Source organism: Carassius gibelio, chromosome B17 (assembly GCF_023724105.1).
Source record: "Carassius gibelio isolate Cgi1373 ecotype wild population from Czech Republic chromosome B17, carGib1.2-hapl.c, whole genome shotgun sequence".
NCBI lineage: Eukaryota > Metazoa > Chordata > Actinopteri > Cypriniformes > Cyprinidae > Carassius > Carassius gibelio.
In genome coordinates, this window is record NC_068412.1 from 21,826,705 (window position 1) to 21,849,008 (window position 22,304).

General features: G+C 36.8%; 1 protein-coding gene across 9 annotated transcripts in view; it reads left to right on the forward strand.

The window, feature by feature from the left end:
- Window positions 1-22,304, forward strand: part of LOC127976077 (neurexin-3a) — a 263,201-nt gene that overhangs the window by 40,759 nt on the left and 200,138 nt on the right. For 4 of the 9 annotated variants that reach the window (XM_052580188.1, XM_052580192.1, XM_052580189.1 and 1 more), the window contains 3 exons: window positions 10,765-11,066; window positions 13,276-13,437; window positions 21,860-22,298. In XM_052580188.1, the coding sequence (XP_052436148.1) occupies window positions 10,765-11,066; window positions 13,276-13,437; window positions 21,860-22,298 (903 nt within the window). Of the gene's footprint in view, window positions 1-10,764; window positions 11,067-12,137; window positions 12,183-13,275; window positions 13,438-21,859; window positions 22,299-22,304 lie in introns of all 9 variants that reach the window. The other 5 variants (XM_052580185.1, XM_052580186.1, XM_052580187.1 and 2 more) reach the window with 2 other exon arrangements.

Sequence of the window (22,304 nt, forward strand, 5' to 3'; positions counted from 1 at the left end):
AACAAATCAATGTATAATTTACAGTCTAAAACTGTAAACTGATATTCCCAGAATTCCCTGCGTGACACTCCACGTTTGAAAGTATTTTGTTTAAATAATCATGTTTTTAAATAGTTCTTGTTATCAGTTATGTACATTTGAGCTTTATGTTACATCTTCTGTTGCTTAATGAAAGTTTTTTGCATTATTTAAGTATCACGTGTGTTACCATGATGGTGTTTTGTGTTTCCATAAATGTGCACCTTCTATATGTTAATATATACTTCTGCTTGTGGTGAAGCTACTTGTGATGAGCTTTGATACTTCATGTGGCTTTCTCTTATACAGTACCATCTTTATTATTATGGTGGTTGTCAGTATTTTTATATTTTATATTTATTTTGTGTGTTGTTGAATTTACTGGTTTATATTCACATTTTCTTGTTTGTAAATTACAGCTTTATATTGTAAAATTAACAGTTTTTGACGTAAATGTGTTTACAGTTTTCTGTATTTTTACAAAATTATTCTGGCAACTACAGCTGCCAAAAAGTTTTTGTAAAAACAACAAGAAATTTTTTACAGTGTATATATAAATATACACATACATACATACAGTATATATATATATATATATATATATATATATATATATATATTCATATAATCCTCCTGCAATCCCCCTAAAAGGAATAAATACTAGATGGGAGGAAAATATACATTTCAATACTTTCTCTCGCAGTTAGGGTATATCATTGGTTAATTATACTGTATATAAATTGCGGGCATCAGGGAGCCACTATTATGCCAGACATTGAAACTGCTTTTGAATGCATGATCGCTTTTTACTTTCACTTTCACTTTCTAGACTCACAATTGCACATACTCTGTTTATACTATGTAATTACCACACATTTTACAAGATTAGATGTTTTTCAGTGGTGCTGAGAATCTGCAAATCCTCAGTCATCTCTCCTTAATCTGTTTATGTGGTAAGTGAAATTTGATGTAGCCTAATGTAACAAGGAAACGGTTAGCAATTTTGTTTCCGTGCCTTTCTGAATAATACGGATTCACTCTTCGGGGCACCAACCACCCCCCACCCCAATGTCATCGTCCATCACAATGTTTCATTGTCCAATGGCAAATTTGTAGACATAGACCCTAATCTACAAATGCACTACAAATAATTATTCTCGCCTGTGCTGTAGTACTGGGTTTGTATTTGTGCTCTGTGATATTTGTGGATATTATATTAATTTTATGACCTTAGCTAAAATGGTATATTTGCTGTTTTTGCAGATTCCTTGTATTGTTTTTTCCCCCTTTTCTTTTTTTAAACATAGCTTAGCACTTTTAAGTGTGCTCCTTTTCAAGTGCATCTATTTACGTGATGCATGCACTTTATTGTTGTTTCGTATAATAATACAGAATTTGCATTAGGAATATAAATGCAAATGCACATGGAAATCAGGTGGCTTTATTTGACCTCACTAAGTGCACTCAGTTGTTAACAAAATGTGTTCAGTTATGACGGCCCGCTATTGCATATCACAGTAGAATTATGCATTTGTATAGTGCAATATACCGTTCCTCTGTCTGCCAATATAACCTTCCATTGCATATTATAAAACACTAACCCTACTAACAAACAAACATCTCACTCACTCTCTCTCTCTCCGGGTGTAACATTTGAAACATGTGAGATGCAAATGAAGGGGGCCGGAAAATAAATATTGAATTTGGGCTCTGGCACTAAATGCCTGTCTTATCTGGTTCAAGTGGAAAATGATGGGCCAAGCCCCACTGCCCTCCACCGGCATGTCTCCCCGGCAACACAGAGGCAGCTGAAAAATGGCACCCAGATGTAGATGCCCCTTCATTAAATATCAACACAGCAGCTGAGAACAGAGATAATGGCCAGTAACACTGTATTATGTTGGAAGTAAATGAAATAGTCATGGTACTGGCTGTCATGCCTTGGGTAAGAATACATATTGATCCAAAGAACAGGCGTACTGTATATGAATAATGCTGGATTTCCGAATAACTCACAAGCCACTGCTCACAAATAGAGATTTAGTGCTCATTTTATGGCTGTATGCTTTATGAAAACAGTACTATATAAAAAATATTTTTGGATCAGGCTTGTAGTGCCCATTTTTCCTATAATTTTATTGATTTATGTAGGATTTTGTATTATTTGAAAGAACGACAGCTGTCATGACGTGTTCATTGTAGTGAAAATGGCGGCCAGGATTTTCCGGCTGTTCAGTGTGATCTGTTGTTTCTCCTTTGTGACGTTAACTTCACTGACATCCGGGCTTTTCATTGGTTTCAGAGAGGAGACTAACAAATGAGATCTCTTGTGTGTGCAGACATTTCTGATGATTATCTGTCCTCTATTCCATTGGAGGAATCTCTCCTCTTCTCTTTGGCTCGTCGGCTCTCATTTCAAGATGTATTTTAGCTTCCCTCACCCCCGTCTTACTCCTGAGATGACAGTATCTTTCTCCTTTGATACTGGGCTTGTTCTAGTTTTTCTGTGCTTTTCTTTTGCCTTTTTAGGATTACATCAACCACTCCGTGCCATTACACCAAATTACAGTGGCAGAAATTGAGCTTTTCAGAGGGAAATGTCACTAAAGCTCTGGATGGTAGATACAGTGAAAAATGTGACATTTTCAGGGAATGGAGATCCTAGAGAAGAACTCATGTGAAAGAATCTGCATTTGCTCCAGTGCATATTGAGTCCTTGTGCTTAATAAATGTGTGTGAAGCATCATTAGTGGCATCATTACTCCTAAAGCCAACAACATCTCCAATGGTGCAAAAACACGCTGCTTCAGTGCTGCATATTCAGTTTTTCTCAATAGAACATTTCTGAAAACAGTAACAATCATGCCTTAAGTCTGTTGTTGAAAATAACAACAGCAAATTTTAATTCAGCAAGGAAGCAGTACAATACATTGAATGTTAAAAATATTTATATTTCATAAAAACAAAGAATCCTGAATGTTGATAATAAAGAAAATAAAAAAAATCTTGTACACCAAATCAGCATATTAGAATGATTTCTGAAGGATCATGTGACACAGAAGACTAGAGAAATGATGCTGAAAACTCAGCTTTTAAAAAAATAAATATTTAAAATAGAATATAATTGTTATTTTATTAGTGAATTTCAAGTATCTTTGAAAGTCAATTCTAGATTTGCAGATGTAACTTTATTTCTAGAATCCATGAGCCCTTAATGACTACACATCACCTGCGGTTGATCAGTGAATAGCTTTATGATCAATGAATGTTGTTGGACTGCTAGTGCTTTAATAGTTTTGTTTTCTTCTTCTTCTTCAGATGGACCCTCAATCCTAGAGCGTCTTACCTGTAATTGAAAATACGAGAAAAAAATTTATGAAATACATTTAATGCCAGAGATCAAAAAGAGTTGGCAAATTTAAATTAGCTGGGTATGAAATTGCTTTCCCTGAATTGTGAAAGCAAACGCTTAAACAGTATCCTGAAGCTTTTCAAAAGTGGAAAACAGTTTCAATGGAATGGGGCACAGCAATGCTTGTCATTTGAAGAGCTGATCTGCATGTAGTTTCACTTTTGCTGCTCTAAAACGAGGTAGCAGAGGAGATAATACCCTCATCGCTGACAGACAGGATGATAAAACATGGCCTTTAACAGGAACCAGATTGTATACTGTTATTTTTTCATTCTCATCTTTCATTCTCAGGAAGAAAGGCTTTGCTGGTACGGGGAAGTTGGTTTAATCTACCACTAGTGTCTGAAATGATCTCATCCCACCAGGAAAGTTGCTTAAAGGAATAAAGCTAACTGTGTGTTTTAATACATTCGCATTTTGTATTTAAACTGGTTAAAGTGTTAACGTATGTTACATAAAGGTTTTAGTGTAAGCACAGTGTGTTTCAGAACTTAAGATGTTGTTATTTATGTATGCTTGCTCTGAGAAAGACCAACAGATGGTCCGATCTGGAATTCCTGTCTTGTCGCAACTGGTCCTAGTCCAGAACTCCCTGCTGATTTCACTCCTACTCCTGTCCTAGCTAGGCACGTCACACACCCACAATCAGGCACGATCACACACACTTGCTCCATATACCGCAATCAAACATTACGTCATTCTTACACCAGGCTTGATACGACCATCTGTACATCGGCTCCAATCTTTACAATCACTGGCAAGCTTTTGTGACCTGGTGATAAATCCAGTTTTATATCTACTTTAACATAACATACATCTGGAGTTGAAGGTTCAAAGGAAGCAGACTGGATAACACAGAGTCGGATGTTCACAATTTGGATCTTGTGTAGTTTGATTGTGTTTGGACATCCTGCCAATCATTATAAGAAATTACAAATAATCACATCAAGCTTTTTGTTTCACCTGGCGTACACAGGTTAATTCTCCTACACAGTGGTTGTAACTGGCAGACTGGCATCCAGACAGCAGCAGGGAGGCAGACAGACCAAGAGAGATGGAGAAATAGAGAGAGAAAGCTAATTGTAGCAGCTAAAGCTGCAAAAGGGAGGAGCGAGCCATCGAAGCTGAACATGGACTGCGGCAGGCCTCTCCTACCCAGAATGTTCTCTCAGTGAGGGCGATTCAACAACACACTTAGATCAGCAATTAACACTTTCTAGCAAAAGGTGCAAAATAAGGCCTGAGACTCTAATTTCAGGCCCTCTGAACCTCTTAGAATTGATTTTACTTTTTCAGCAAATGTTTGGAGGGTGAAGGAGATAGTTACCCCTTAGAAGGAGCTTGCTAGTTTGGGACCAAATGTAGCTTTTTAGATATTTACAAAAGTAATACTTTTTCTTATAATAAGTAGAAAAACAGGGTTTGTTGGTTTTAGAAAATTGTGCAAAAAAGAAAGTGATACCTGCTTGTCATTAGAGCTTCAATAGACACCTAGTCTATCTCTATAAAGAGGAAAAACCCTACAATAACATCAACCACTATTAACTTGATCAGGCATTATATCATACATTATAAGTCTAATAGTATAGTGGGTGGGTTTGGTTGCAGTTTAGTGTGAGTTAACTGTGAGTTTGTAATACATGGTTGCTAGATGCTGGCGAGTCAGCAACTGTCCATGACGGGAGTTTGGCCTGCACAACGGGGTCTCTCTAGGTCAGCCCGAGGGAGATGGGCCCCGTTTCTCGTTCCCTCTTTATTGATTTTCTCCGTCACCGCTGCATGACGGATGCTCGGGCCACACCGTCTGGAAGCTCCCTCTGGATCTGCAGGGATAGATTAGCCTTAACACTGCCCTCAGTTGACAGATGAAGAGAGGGAGAGAAAGACTGAGGGAGATTATTTAGCTCTAATTATGTACTCTATTGCAAGAATGTTCTCATCTTTTGGTCACTTTTAAGATGGCTTAATGTTAAAATGAGCATCTTCCTTTTTTTGAGTGTTTTCATGCAGAACAAGGTGATAACATAATCAAAATATCAAAAATCAGCTCCTTCTATATTGTGTATTTTTATTTTCATTTTATTCTGGTTAAGCTTAAGCAAAATCTGTGTAATTCAATGAAGAAACACACAAGCTTCTTCGAAACAGTCTTTACTTTATAAAGTGGCATAAAAATAAAGGTGAGTGGTAATTTGGTGAAGAATGTTCTTGTGCATAATTAATTTGTGAACAAAAGTTTCATCAAATATGTCATCAAAAGGTAATATTTCTCAGACTTATTTTGCTGATGCAGATAATTTGGTTCAGGCAAAATATATTTGAATGAACCAGTCTAATCCTGATATTAAGTCTTGTTCTACTTTATTCCACACTGATTATTCAGTTACACTTGTTAATGTCCCATTGTGAAGTGTATACGGTTTGCAAATGATGACAGAATTCTCAGGGTTTTTTTTAACTCTCCCTTCAGATCTTTGATATATTGTCAGCACCCATGATGCAGGTATTATTATTTCAGTCTGTGTCAGTCATAGGAGACACTATGGTGGAGGGCACTATGTGGCAAATGCCAGTTTTGTTTTTAGGAGTTGAGAGGCCAATTGGTCAGAAAGTTGCCTGCATCCTCTCACATGTGATTGACAGTTTGAGAGCTCTCACCCTGTAATGGTCTCCTCCCTAAAGCATTCTGGATTTAATGGCTTCTCTAACGACACTACTTTTCTCCACTCATGGCCCTCTGACACCTTTACGCATGAGCACGTTTCTGACCAAACCAAAACCATCCGTCTCTGTGTAGTGGAGGGAAAAAGCATTAGTGAACCATTGCAATTATGACTCGATAAGAATCTCTGTCCCTGGTGCCGATTTGACTAATAATGATGTTTTCATTAAGATTTCATAATTCAGCAGGTTTACTATCTCACACACACACCCTGTAACCTCACCCCTCCTTTTTGTCGGATTCTCCATTATGGAGGAGATTAAGTACCTTTGCCCCCCCTGAGGATTTTCATTAAAAATCTATACAGATAAGGTTTGTTTTGAAAGGAGTGCTGTGGCGAGACAGAAACTGTGAGAAATGTGCTTCTCTGCTCTGCTTTTTGTTCACAGTATTCTGTGTGATAGTTCTAGATTATAGACTGGAAACATTATAAAGGAGAAAGTCTAAAATAAATACAAAGGAATGAATAAACGCTATTCAGTATTTTAATCTCAGCTGGATTTCCTGCAAGGCCGGCATTGAATCCCACGTACCATATGCTACATCGCCAACAATATGTCTTATAATTATCTTTAACTAACATATTGACATATTGAAAAATGTATTCAATGAACACATAGCTTGTGAAAGCAAATAACTTCATTCTTTTCGCCACATGTCTGGTAATGAGACTTTTCTCTGTTTCTGTATCTTTATATATATTAGAGCTTAGAAAAAGTAGGATTGTTTGGGGGCCTTGTACAGTATATGGACTAGTCTATTAAACATGCTAAAATATTTAATGCAGTTAATGCAGTCACAAGTTATAAGATTGATAATTTTTGGCTAAATACTAAACAAAAACAGTAGTCTGATAATTTGAACATTAGCCAACACTGATGATAATAAGAAATGTAAAAAAAAATCAGCATATTAGAATGATTTCTGAAGGATCAAGTGACACAGAAGACTGGAGTAATGGATGCTGAAAATTCAGATTTGCATTAAAAGAAAAAAAAATACAGTAATTTGTTAAATATGTTAAAATAGAAAATAGTTTTTTTTATAAATAAAGTATTTTTTTTTTTTTTTTGGCTGTTTTTATTCAATAAATGCAGTCATGGAGTGCAAAACTTATTTGAAAATTAAAAAAAAAACTTGAGATAGTTTACTGATAGATACTAGAGATTTTTTTCCAAACCACAGGTCCTGCATTTATGAAATTATTTGGCCCGTCCTGCAAATAAAGTAAAATTTCTTTACCTTCCCCGACATCACGCAAGTTACGTTGTTACTTAGACCTTTGTATTGTAACCTTATCAAAGAACCAAATAAAATATGTAAATATATATTCCACATTTTTAATATAGGCTATAGGGAATTGCATGCAACATAAATGGATTTTTAAAATTTAGTTTTTAATGACCCGCCCCAACCTGCCCCGCAAATAAAGTGCCAATTGTTTTCACAGCCATAATCAGTCTTTTTCCTTTTTCTTTTCCCCTTTACTGACCCTCCCGTGTATCCTTCACATCATGCAATCCCACATCATATCAGCGTGGGAAGATGACATTTTATTAAGAATTTAGAGCTAAAGATGATTGTGCAGGATAACATCTGGCAGTAATGTGGTGCGGTGTCTTTAGTAAAAACAACACTCTGTTTAATTAATAATTGATCAGTACTCTCTTTAGGAACTTTAACAGCGTGGCAGGATCTCAGGGATGCGGTTACAGCACCAAGTCAGTCAGGAGGAAGGAGATAAGGTGTCTGGGAGCTATTTGAGGGCCTGCTCTTTCAGAAACACGCCACTAACAGTGTCCGTGCTGAGGGGAGTAATAATGCATCTGCTGAGGTGTCGACACAAGGCTTTCATGCCAGCATGTAGCTCACAATAACACCTAAAAAGCACTAGTCCCTGTTCAACAGCTTGAAAAGCTTTTACTTGTCTCAAGCAGGTGATCTAGTTTTCTTACTCATGATGTTGAGATTTGAAGTTAGATGTGTGCAGGAGGACAAGAGATGCTGGTGAAATATTCCCTTTATTTGATTTCTACCAGGCATGAATCAGAGTTCTGTGCAGTTATAATTACAGTTATTATTATAAAAAACTGATTTAAGGTGCTACTAAATATGTGTTTACATAAATAGATATATATTTAATACAACATTTATGCATGATGTCTGCAAATCCTTAAATATCTGGTGCTGGGCAACATTTATTCGCAATTAATTGCATCCAAAATAAAAATAAAAATTGTTTGTATAATATCTGTGTGTACTGTGTATAGATTATTATGTATATAAAAAGACACATACAGTATATATTTTGAAAATATTTACATGTATTTTCATGTATATATTTATATTCATATGATTTATATTATATATAAATATATTTAATATATAAACATGACATATCTGTCTTAAATAGATAAATGCATGTGTGTGTGTTTATAAATAAATAATAAATATACACAGCACACACACATATACTATGTATAATTTTTTATTTATTTTGGATTAATCATTGCCCAGCACTAAAATATACATAAATGCAATTATATATTGACTGTATACATTTGAAATAAATGTATTTTGCAAATATCATCAATTAATATGTAATAATAAAATTGTATTATAAATGTTTTTAATAGAATTCATTCTGATAATTAAATAATACTAAAATTAACTAAAATGATTATTTATATTACATTTATAGTGAATTGTGAATGTCATTAATGCTTAGCAGACTAGTAATGCAGAGTGGGCCAGAATTTCATTTGTAAGGCCTGTGATAGTTTTGTTGACTGTCTGTGTCTTTCCATTGTGTTGATTTGTATTGGTGCTAGAAAACTCCTTGACCCTCTTTAGCACGGTCCAGTAATCTCCACAGGCTAAACATTGAGCTCTCTTTATTTTTTTCCTGTACAGTCTAGCCAAATTTTAATGGACTTGAGAATTTATTCAGCAGTGTGGGATTTGCACTATGAGTAGCCAAGTATATCTAACAGCCAGTTTTTGACACATGGGTGATACACCACCCTCTCCTGCTGGACGAAACTCTTTCCCACTATCCATCCAGTCATCTTTCATTAATCTGTTTCTTTCAGCCTTGTAATGAGCTATATAATCTGAATCATCTCTCTGACTGCACAGAAGTCGTGGATTTTTGGTTTTGGTGTTCACCAGCTGCATCAGGGTCCCATGTGTTTCCAATATGTTCCACCGTCAGTCAGTTTGCTCCGTTCTTATCCGTGAGTTTATTACCATGTGAAGTGTATCACAGCTGTGCACCAGCACCAGCCCTGATGAGAAAATCTGCTCTGCAACCCTGCAGTCTGCTCAGGCTTCTTTAGTCCAGAGAAAAACTGGTCAAGATGTCTTTACCCAGTCAGTTAAAACACATGCTACATCCACTAATGCTGATCGCTGAGGTGGAGCATAGACTTGGACATGTGAGTGTTTTGTCAACATTTAGCTAGAGAATATATCGACCCCATGGTGGCCCAAGTGAAGTACTGATAAATCAATGATGCTATTAGTGCCGAGGTCCTTCTCTGGCCACCTGATGTAAATGATGTCTAGTGTAAGAACTTTCCATTAGATATGTGTATTTTTTACCTCATCTGAGCCACACCACCATAGCTTTGTGATTAATGGACTGGAGACCACAGGGACCAGAAGTGAACTTATTTCCATAAGTGTGGATGCAGTAGATTATCTGCTATGAATTACAATGACCAATGGGATCTTGGCATGCAATCACTAAAACTACATTTAAAGTCAATTTTATATGAGAATTACTGATATCTAAGTTTTCCATCATAATCTCTCATCTTCCACCTCTGAAATTACGTTCATGTTCAGCTGATGATATCAAACACCTTTTACAGCTCCTCCCCTTTGACCATATATATAGACTATTTTCCTTGATCAAATCAAAGCCTGGTGGATAAATACAATTACTACCCTACATTTTTTTTTACTTGTAGGATAACCTGTTTTACTTTAAAATATGTACTGAAATAAAATGGGTAACAGCCTTTCTTGTGAACTTTAAACGTTATTAGGAAACTATTCTTTGTTCTATTCTACTGTTTTTAAATAAGGGTATGTGAAATGCATTGTTTATGATATTATCATAATTGTTATTGTAAAGGTCTCAGTCTTATTAATGCAGTTTATATGCATTTATTCCACCTCTGAGTTGCATAAAAATGCATCTAAATGCCACTTCAGATGCTGCTTCTGTGTCATCTCTGGATGATCTCATGGATCAGGCATTGTTTGAGGAGCTCAGACAACATTAATGGTGATGGATTCGAGGGCAAGGCAATTTTTGTAATGATGACTCAGACATGCAACACAATCACTGAATATTAATGCATATATGGCTCAACAAGAGAAATGATCTCCCTGATGATCTCACCAGATCTTTGGCTTTAAATGCACAGGCTTTGTGTGTTTCGCTGCCCACACTTGGAAATGCGTCATCTTGTCAGATTTTGTGTCATCTGCCCTGAACTTAATTGCATTCCTTCAGTGGTTAATTTCAGGAAAACTTGTATATTTGTTTTTTTTTTTTTTTGTTTCAAGAAGTTCTAACAACATTTTTATCCTTCTCTTATAGCGCGAGAAGAGAACGTGGCCACATTTAGAGGTTCCGAGTACTTCTGCTTCGACTTGTCTCAGAATCCCATCCAGAGCAGCAGCGATGAAATCACATTGTCCTTCAAAACCTGGCAAAGAAATGGCCTTATCCTTCACACGGGCAAGTCAGCAGACTACGTCAACCTGGCCCTGAAAGATGGGGCTGTTTCGTTGGTCATCAACTTGGGATCCGGAGCCTTTGAGGCCATTGTCGAGCCAGTCAATGGCAAATTCAACGACAATGCCTGGCATGACGTGAAAGTCACGCGCAACCTCAGACAGGTAATTCTGAAGTGGCTCGAATTTCATGTTTTCTGATGTAATTCAAAACTAAATGCTACTTTTTGTAGCTTAAATTAGCATTTTCGGTTATTGTACGTTCTTCGAGATGCTAACGCAACTATTTCTTCCTCTGAGTTCTTCTACCTTGCCTCCTCAGGCATTTACCTCTGTCTGAAGCTATCAACAGTGTGATGGCTTCAAGAGGCTGTCTCTCTCACCCCTCTAGATATTCACCTCACTTCTCCAAACAGTCTGTCTTATCAGGGCAGTGGGGAGAGGCTCCAACCAACCTCAACCGTTCCATTTACCCACAGCCAATCTTTGTTGAACTGTTAAATCACTCTGTCGCGGCATTTTAAAATATGTAAATATTTAGGGTGGTTTTGCCCCTCAGGAGTGAAAGGATGTCGCTTTTTGCACAGGCGTGTGTGGAGGCGTGAGTGCCCACAAGCACAAGCTATTTCAGCTCTGATCCACTAGGACTGTGACATTTTTTTTTCGCTTTGTTTAATAGCTGTTTTACTATCACTCCAAGAACATGATTAGAATTACCTTATACAACTGCCCGAGGAAAGTCAAAAACCATATGAATCACAACAAAGAGGTAGCTAGATAGAGGTCACTGTTCACGGTTGAAGCAGAAAACAACACGTTATGAAACATTACATTAAGATAGACCTAAAAATTGAAGCTAAATGTGTTTTGGCAACCAAAGATTTGGGAATTACTGGTGAAAAACTCTGTATTCTGGAAGGTTTTTCAAGTGAGTATGCACATTTTGCCGAATAGTGCAGTATCTTCACAAAAAGTGAAATGCCACCGGCTCTGAGGAGAAGCCACTTCTTTTTCTTTTCCACCTTTTCTTACTCTCACTCATATGCTTTGCTTGTCTATGGATAACATTTGTTCAGACTCAGACTAACCACTCATAAACCATTGACTAGTCTTTAGTTTACCAACCAGAACCTAAACTAATGTTCTACTCATCATGACTTCATTTGAGTTTATTTCATTTTATTAACAACCCTTTTGTTATTGTTTAATTTGCTTTCCTTCCCCCTTTTCTCAAAGCATTCAGGTATTGGACACGCTATGGTAAACAAACTACATTGTCTGGTAGATATCATTCTTATTGTCCTTTTTTGGGTTTAGCGTGTGTTTCCCTGGCCCTTTTTCTTTCTCTTTTTTTGGGGTTTCATGGCTTCATAAGAAATAAACAGACTTGGGTTTGTATTTCGGGGATTTCTTTTTTTTCTTCCAGATGTCCTCATTCCATTTTCCACTACAGCTTTACCGCCATTTTCTATCTTTCTTTCTTTGAACTTCTTCTTTGGCCCCTTTTTAATTTTTGAAGCTTTAGATGTCCTTTTAGCCCTTTTTTTATATCAAATACTGTCAAAAACTGGCAGAAGCTTTCCTAAACAAATAAAGTGACGAAAACAACAGTATGAAAATATATCAAGAATAAAGAACTACTTCAGCTCTGGAGCTCTGACAGTTGATTCCAGTTGTTTGCGCATGCCGCGCCGACCCATTCATGCTGGATCAGCCCTTGTGTTACTAACACCAAAACTCTTGTCTGAGCAACCCACCATCTGCCCAGTTTCCTGTACCCATATTGTGGTGTAGGTCATGACTTCTTGTATGCTCCATCATTACCCCTCATCCTGTAAGCTTTGGCTTTGGTCTCATATGTGCTGCCTCCCCTTGCATGTTGTCTTGGCTTGAAGAAGATGCATGATTTCATGTTTGCAGTGTAGTTATTAATGTTAAATGAGGAAAAAGACCATCTGATTTCTGTGTTGCATGCTCATTTGTGGTAGTATTAGCTCAATTTGGAACGCATGCATACGTATGTGTCAACTAACCCTATGTGCTAAGAATTTGAACTAAAAACAAGCAATTTGTCTATAGTTTGTACATAACACTAACCCCTCAAAATATTGCCCCATACCAGAAAACCATTTCTAACACCATCATAGATAAAGAAAATATGCCGGCAAAATATTTTCTTTACCTGTCCTTTGTAAGTCTACAAATACTAGATAAGAACGGCCTACTAAAGTCTCAAAGTGGTCTTTTGGTACACAATCAAAGACAGACAGCAACCAGCAAGATCGAAGCTAACCTATTCCTGGTAGAGCGGCCGTCACAGCCATGATGTTCATAAATGGATTTTTCCCTCCCTTTTATCATTCCTCCCAATCAGGTGACAATATCTGTGGACGGCATCCTGACTACAACAGGCTATACGCAGGAGGACTACACAATGCTGGGATCAGATGATTTCTTCTACGTCGGAGGAAGTCCAAGCACAGCAGACTTACCTGGGTCGCCCGTCAGCAACAACTTTATGGGTTGCCTGAAAGAGGTAGGTGGTCTTGGCAAACCCCGTTCTTTCATCTACATGCATCATATGAACCATATACTTGTCTGGACTGAAGGGGAACAAGTTTGAATAGACCACCTGAGCAGAATAATAGATTCAGTACAGCTTATCTGGTTAAAAGGATAGAGCAGACATCATACCAGTGGTGCGTTTCTCTAATGAAATTTGCTGGAGTTATACATTTTTGCCCAGACGCGAAATTGTTTCAGGTGTATTTAATATGACTTTTCAATTGTGGTGAATCATTTGATTAAGGTTTCGCAGGCCAGAGAAAAAGTTAAGGTGATTGGATGAGATGAGACTTTGCATAGTGATATGCATCATTCTCAAAAAGGGAACCCCAAATTGATTCTTCTGAACAACTGGACATGAAGACATCTCTAAATGCAAAATAGAAATGTTCCCACAAGGGTGAATCTCACAGAAAAATGTTTCCAATTTCACCCCTAAAGTAAAAATAAAAATAATAAGTTATATTCTGCTTAAATAAACTATTTTTTTTTCTTTTCTTTTGTGGTATTTATTTATTGAAATTTGTAATTTAAGGATGCTTTTTTTTATCAAAAGCCAAAAAAATAACAAAAAATAAATAAATAATAATAATTGACTGCAGTACATGTAATGGGAATAAAGTAATGGTAATGAAAAACCTTGTCCTAAAAATTGCTTGTTGCTTTTTGAATGAATTATGATCCAGACAGATTTTGTTTTCACTTTCAGTTCACCCTTGTATTATTGTTATTATTATTATTATTATTATTATTATTATTATTATTATTATTATTATTATTATTATTATTATTATTATTATAAAATTTTCCACATTACAGTAATGGTAAACTTTAAGTAAAAATGAAGTAAAATGGAGTTATATTTAAATTAAAAACTACATTTAAAGAAGTTTTTCATCAGAAAAAAATAAATGTAATGTAAATGCATTAATGGTCATGAAAAACCTTGTCATGAAAGTTATATCACAATGCAAACCACCTTAGTCCTAAAAAGTTCTCTTTAAACTATTTTTTTTTCCCGATTAATATGATCCAGATAGGTTTCGTATTCACTTTCATTTCACCTTCTAAGAGCCATTATACTGTTTGCAAAAGTTAGATGTCATTCTCTTTCGATCAGCTGTTCATTTCCACACTCCTCAGTTGTCAGGTCTGGATAACTTTATCAGTAAATGGAATGATCTTTAATTTAGCTGGAAATAGGCAATTACTCTGTTGCGCGGCTGCTGGTGAGATCCTCCATTAATTCATGCTGAACAAACAGCAGACAACAGAACCTCCTTTTTCGCAGTGAGCGCTACAACAGCCTGCTATCTTTTAATGACCCGCCATCAAGCTATCGCTGCCATTTCCATCTCAGAGCGGCCCTCCTATCGCAGGGCTAAAAACCTGCAACATCGGCGTTTGCGTAAAAAAATTATTTCATTCCCTCTTTACTGTGCTGAGTTGTAAAAAAACTGCCAGCCATGTCAGAGATTACAGTAATCAGTCTCCTATGTGCTGCGATTATAGCAAGTGCTTACATAACACTGCTCTGTTAGATAGGTGAATTGGATGCTAAGGGCTGCTCAAGACGAGATAGCAGAACTTATATATCCTTCACCCACCCAAGAGTGGCCATAATGATAGATACCTCCTCCTCACACTCTTTCTCATAGCTCGAGTCCACGGATAAAAAGACATTTTAAATGCTTCGCAGCTTTTAAAACCTCACATCTGATGTGGAAGCTGAAAATGATGTAGTTGTTATGGATCATGTGTGAGAATGTCGGATTAAGATTACATGATCATAAGCGTGCCATTTTGCATTTTTAGCTGGTGTCAATTAAACATAAAATTATATTTATTTCCTTTTATTTTTCCTTTATTCACTAAAAACTTTTGCCAGTTCTAGGGTATTTTTGTACTGGTAAACCTAAGTGATAGTACCTCTTATTAGAAGTAGACTGTGGTATTGTAGAGTGTACCACCCTGTGGCACAAGATGCTTATTGCAGTCATGTTGTGAGAAGGGTAATGCAGAGAGACACATTTAACACTACCTATGTTTCAAAAATGGTCTTAAGACAGAAAATCTGAGCAATATGTGCTGATTTCTTTATGTATAAGACCACAGTTTTAAAAGTAAAAATAAAAATAAATAAATGATAGATGGGTAGCTTATTTTTAGCATTATTAACAACTAATTTTCTTATTCTTTAAATGAAGCAGACTATCGTATAGATATTCACAGGCCTCCCTAGACCTGCCTTGTGTCCGTCTTTCAAGCTGAGCGTGAAGGGCAGTAATCAGGGTATGGCAGGGCATGTGGCTGCACAGGGGTCTGCCAGCACTAATGACTGGATACGGAGCGGCCTCCACTGCTGAGCTGGACTCTGGCTTCCTTCCTTTGTGCTCTGCCATCACAATCATTTTCCAGGATGTGTGCATGGTGACTGTCATTTGTCACTTTGTTGGGCCGGCTGGATGAAACTGTCCCTGCTCTCTGGACACTTGCTCCAGAGCCAGCACTGCTCTATGGATGCAAGAGAGGTCTGAGATTTCTGATAGATAGGTTGACCTAGCCTTACTTGCTCTCTCATCCTCTATCCAGCAGATCTGCATCAGTAAGCACCGCAGAACTATTAATATTCGGCAAAAGCTGGGGCGGGGGAAAAACAGCAGGAGTGGTCTTTGTCTTCTGTGTCAGGCATGTGTTCAGATGAAATTATATTTTGATGAAATAAAACAAAGCATCAGTTAAAGTCATGTATTTATTTATTTTATATTTATTTTTTTGTGGAATATAACACAAAATATGGGGTGGGCAGGACTAAAAATTAGAAATGTTAAACTAACAGAAAACTTAAAACATGAAGCCAATTAAAAAATTTAACAAATTCTACAATAGTATATGATAATTAATATAATAATATAGTTTATAATAACAGTAAAATAACACAGATTTTAAGAATATTTTTTATATCATTTTTTTATTATTTCTATTTTCTTGTGGTCCATAATATGGAGGTAAATGGTAACCAAAACTGTTTGATTACCAGATTCTTCAAAACATCTTATTTTATTGACAGAAGAAAGACAGTTTGAAATGACATGAAAGTAAACTGATAAAATTCCTTTCTCTTTAAGAAGACCTTCATAGATAGTCTGTGTTAAATGGTTAGCTAGCAGCAATGAGTTGATAACAGATTTCCCCATAGGTCATGTAGTTTGTGAAAGTGAAGATGGTAGGCTTCTCACATTAGCATGCTAATTAGCATTAGCATTTGGTTCAACACTGTTGAGCTTGTGAGGAAAATTATATGTGAATACAGTGCATGCAGATGAGCTGTGGTCTAGCAGAGGTTTATAAATAAAAATAAACTCTGATTGAATAAGTTGCAGACCAGACCGAATGTCATTATGCCAACAGTCAGGTGTTTGGCTGTGCAAGCCCTGACCTGTTATACCATGTCCAACCAGGCCATCTAGACCTATCTACACATTGTTGCCCTAAGCTCCCATGCAAAACATCCACAAAGGGCCACCTGGCATGCTTGACTAGTGAATAATCTATACCGATTTCCAAGTTTTCTCCAGTTTGACCTGGGGGCTATTAATTCCTTGAGAGTGGTGGGTAGGCACTGTAGGCAGAGATTTATAGTAGAAGCAGACAGCTGTGGATGATGAATGCGGGTGTCACTACAGGCCCAGCACAGGCAGAGAGGAGGCCGCGGGCATGGGGAGGACCCTGAGATAGCTGCTCTTCCAGTTCTCAGCGCAACAGATTGGCACTACAACAGAACCTTGACTTCAAATCCAAGCAAATATCCCTTTGCTTATCCCATGCTCATAGCAGTCAGTGAGAGCAGACAGCATTTGATTTGACATACTGTCTTTCACAATCCAGATCTGTGGAAAGACATGTTTTCAATATTTCATCAGCAGAATTGAAACACAGGTGCACAAAAATACAATATGTTGAATGAACTTCACTTCAAATGACATACAAGCTCATTCTGAAACCTAGTAAGCTAAATGTTGCCTACTAGCATCTTAACTTCTCAAGTGCAATGCATTCTGGGATTGTCTTCTACATGAAGTTCAATGCTGCCATATAATCTGGCCTAAACAAATGATGGTGTTTACTCTGTCTGGGGTTTATTATATCATGGGGTTTTTTTTGGCAAACTTTTTGGTCCCACTTTATATTAAGTGTACTTTTAGTGTACTTTTATAAGTGTACCTATGTACTTTTAGATGTTTAATTTGGTACAATGCACTTATTGTTTACATACAGTACGTTTTTGCATGTAATTCATTTCTGTATTTACATGTATCCATCCCTTACACCTTAACCCACCCTTAAACCTACCCATACCACCAAATCTGTCAGCAAATCTATCAGCAAATGTGTTTTGTAGTACAATATGAACTCAATAAGTATGTAGGGCTTCCCCCTAATAGTCGACTAACCATTAGTTGACCAGAAGAGACTTGGTCGACATTTTTTTAATTACTTAGTCGCTGAACCTCAAATATGGCTTATCATCTGAAATATATGTAAGTAGCAGCAACGTTACATGACCGCTTAATGTTAACAGAGAAAAATGTACTGTACGCTTTTCAGGAGTCTTTGCGGAAAGAGGAGGCTGAACAATGGCGCTCACTGCAGGACAAATGTAGGCACCGAATCAGTGTCGCAGACATCATCTCTTGAGGACAAGCAATCTTTCAGAAAACAAAGAAAGCACTAGTTTATCAATGAATTATTAAAATCTTAATGTAGCCTCCTTAGTGTTTTTCTATGACACATTCATAATCAGTAATTCTTCTGTCACTGTGCTGTGGCAAGCTTATGCGTGCAATTGAGCGCTTAGGCTATGTAGGCAATTGAAGGCTCATTATTGTTATTTAAATGGTTTATTAATAAACGTGCGATTAGTCGACTAATGCTGCAAATGAGCTACTACTAGTCGACCAGAAAAATTTTAAGTCTAGGGCAGCACTGGTACATTGTATTTATTTTTTGATGCAAGTACATACAGTAGAAGTTTAATATAAGCTGCTTAATGTAAAGTGGGACAAACTTTTTTTCTTTTTTTTTTCTAAAACAAAAGCCTTAGGAAGAATATGTGGCCTCTCTGGTTGTAAATAGCGTAGCTGTACAACAAAGACTTACATAAGAAACGTCACTCTATCCATCCTTTTTTGTTTCACTTTTTCCAGTTTATTTCAGAGTCTGCAAGGCAAGATAACAACCTGATGAAATTTTTAGTCCATCCACACACTCAAACAAATTTCTTTCTGTGTCTGGAACCAGTCAATCCTTACGTTCCCTCACGGCCAAATCCATAAAGCCGAGATAGCTCCACTCAGACAGATTCTTGGAGTCTTCTCATGTCTGTCTATAGATTATGTCTCAGCTTGCTTGCTTTTCCTGCAAACTACATACCAGTTGTTGTTAGATAAATCCCTGGCATTATATTAAAATGTCAGATTTCTATATATATATGTTGTTTTTTCCCTATGGTTTGCACCTCGCTCCAAAAGTCAGTTAATGCAATTAAAGAATATTTCTGCAAAGAGATTTAACAGTTTGGACAACTGAAATATGATTTGCAAGCTCGGTCACAGAATCAAGACTCAGAGAAGGGTGCGGATATTTCACAGCTCTGAGCGGCTCATCAGCTGAATTAACAGTCTGACATTTCACGAGCCGCCTGAGCACATCAAAATGACAATGCCATAGAACGGACCAAATTGCAGAGTATCAATTTGTGTTAGACACTGTGGCTGCCCCTAGTGTTGTGAACAATTTGCAAGATGAAACTTGATTTAGGTGATGAAAAATGTACCAGACAGGTTCAATTGAAATGATAACGTTACAAATAACAGCAATCATTGTCTAACCAATGTCTGAACGTTTTCAGTCATGTTAAAGTCCCCAAGGTTATATTTGGGACTTTGAGATGCTTACAAGGAGTCTGTGGGGTAGCACACAATCTCTTTCTCTATTCCCATAATCCTTTATTCAGAGATTATATGATGTTATGATGTGTTCTACTTGATGTACAGCATAATGTAACAATTTGGCTGCTGAAAAATTAGCTTTACCATCATAGGGGTAAATTACAAATGTTTTAATATATTCAAATAGGATACTGTAATTTTTAAATTAGTATAATATTTTACAGTATTGCTGTTGTTATTTTATTTTAGTAAAATAAATGCAGCTTTGATGAGCATAAAGGTCTTCTTTTAAATATATTTGATAACAAACATACTTACTGACCCCAGTCATTTAAATGGTATTACATGAAAAAAAATTACATAAAAAAATAAAAACCTTTTCTGTATTATATTGTTTCTGTGTGTGTAACTCTAAATTTCCAGTTGATAACGTTTAAGAAAACAGTCTATACAGTACATGTACCATCATGCCAGTATTTCATAGCCTACATGGAATTCTATAATATAGTCTCCAGTTTCTAGACAACAATGCAATAACAGCTTTAAATTTCTCTAATTCTTTCCTTCATGATGTTAGAGTTTTAACAGAGCCAGTGTACGTCAATCTATCAGATAGCACCATGATGGTTTATAGAGGTGAAATACTGTTTTTGAAAGAACAATGAAAGAACTGAAACTTGCCGTTTTAGTCTTGTGGAGAAAAATGACGATGTTTGTACGAGATGTGAGGTACCAATGTATGGCTTTGTCTGAGAAATGGATCCCCCTCAGGGAGAATGATATTTATGATCTATCAGATAAGAAACACAGCAGAGGAGAAAAGCCTGGAAATCTCAGTGGCTTTTCTGCAGAAGCAGAAGACAATCCTTCCATTCCGCTTTGCCCTCCCTGAACCTGAGAGGATGTTTGATTTACACACCGCAGTGTCCAGGATTAACTGGAATATCAGGGCTGGAGCTTTTGTGTCGATTGCTTGCTCTCAGAAACAGCATGATGTTCTAAAAATGTACACCCAAAAAAGATTTATTTATTCAGGAGAAATTAGCTAAAGCAGGCAATTTCACACCCCAGCAAATTTCTGGGGTGTTTGCAGGTACAGTGCACTCTACACCCGTTTAATCTCTATAAAATGTAATGTATGGTCAGACCGTGCAAAATAAGTATGGCAGAGAAATATCAACCATATTAATTAGCAAAAAATAGCCACTTGCATTTGTGACTAAAAATAGATGTGTGTAAACTGTAATATATATATATATATATATATGGGAACGTGTATGAAAATAAAATAAAAAAGTCTCTGCTGAGTTTTATGAAATGTAAGGTCATAAAAAGTCTTATATTTTACTACAACTGTAAAATGTGTTTTAGAGCATGTGTGTGAAAAAAGAAATGAAAAAAATTCCCCATGGCGTTTTATTTAATGTAAAGTCATAAAAAGGTTTAAATGTCTTAAATGGTAACAAATGTCTTAATTATTATTTTAAAAGCTCTTAAATTTTGGGATGGAAAAAGGAATCACGAAACAGCTTAGTGTGATTATTTAGGCTAGAATTTCATCAATAAATATGAGCCCTGCACATGTAAAAGTAAAATTGTGGCACTGTTGCGTGTTCTAAAGGCTCACGATTTCAGAATACTGCACATTTATATCAATAAATTGCTTATGATCTACAGCTGACGAATTATGGCAGTATTTAGTTAGTTTGCATATTAGAATATGCTGTAGATGGTTGTAAGAGTCCCAGATTCCTCTTTAATTTTGTCTCCCTCGTCTTTTTAAATAGCTGTCAATAGTAAAAGAATTCCAAAATAAGAGTCCCGTTGTACTGAGGACTTGTTTATAAATAGAAGTCCCACATTATTTAAAAAGGTTAAATAATTAACTAGAAATATTTAACTCATTTTAAACAATCATTTTGCTTTTAAATATCTCCTTGTATCCCTTTATTAGAAAAAAATCATTATTTCAATTTAAGAGCACATATGCATTGGATAAAAGTAAACGTCAAGCCCTAATAAAACTAAGCACTTGCTCAGAGCATATGGCTGTTGTCTTGGCTTTAACTAACAGGCTCTAGGACCCAGAGCACAATGTCAGATTTGGGAAGCATGCAGGAGGCAGGACTTGCTTCCTCAGAGCTTTTGTGGCAGAAAGTGCCATTGCAGCTTTGTCATCCCATTACCATATTTATCAAGAAAACCAGACCCACAACCAGCCCGAGTCAATTACCATTGAGAGACAGTCATTTGCAGGCAGTGGCCTGGCCTATTGGTATTATCACAGGTCATATTTGAATAAAGTCACCTTTCCTTGTTTCTCTATTTAGTATCAAGCAAAAAAAAAGGATTTGCATATTCATATTCATTATCTTCGAAAGCCAGATAAAGATATCTCATAAATCATCATCACTGAGTGATTCTTTTCTTACATCTGCACAGGTTGTTTACAAAAACAATGACATCCGGCTGGAGCTCTCCCGGCTCGCCCGCATTGTGGATCCCAAAATGAAGATCCAGGGAGATGTGGTGTTTAAGTGCGAGAACGTGGCCACCCTGGACCCCATCTCATTCGAGACACCCGAGGCCTACATCAGCCTACCCAAGTGGAACACCAAACGCATGGGCTCCATCTCCTTCGACTTCCGTACCACTGAACCAAACGGCCTTATTCTCTTCACCCATGGGAAACCGCAGGAAAGAAAGGATGCCCGCAGTCAAAAGAACACAAAAGTGGACTTTTTTGCAGTAGAGCTTCTGGATGGAAGTTTGTACCTGCTGCTGGACATGGGCTCTGGGACTATCAAAGTGAAAGCCACACAGAACAAGGTGAACGACGGGGCCTGGTATCATGTGGACATCCAACGAGATGGAAGATCAGGTCAGT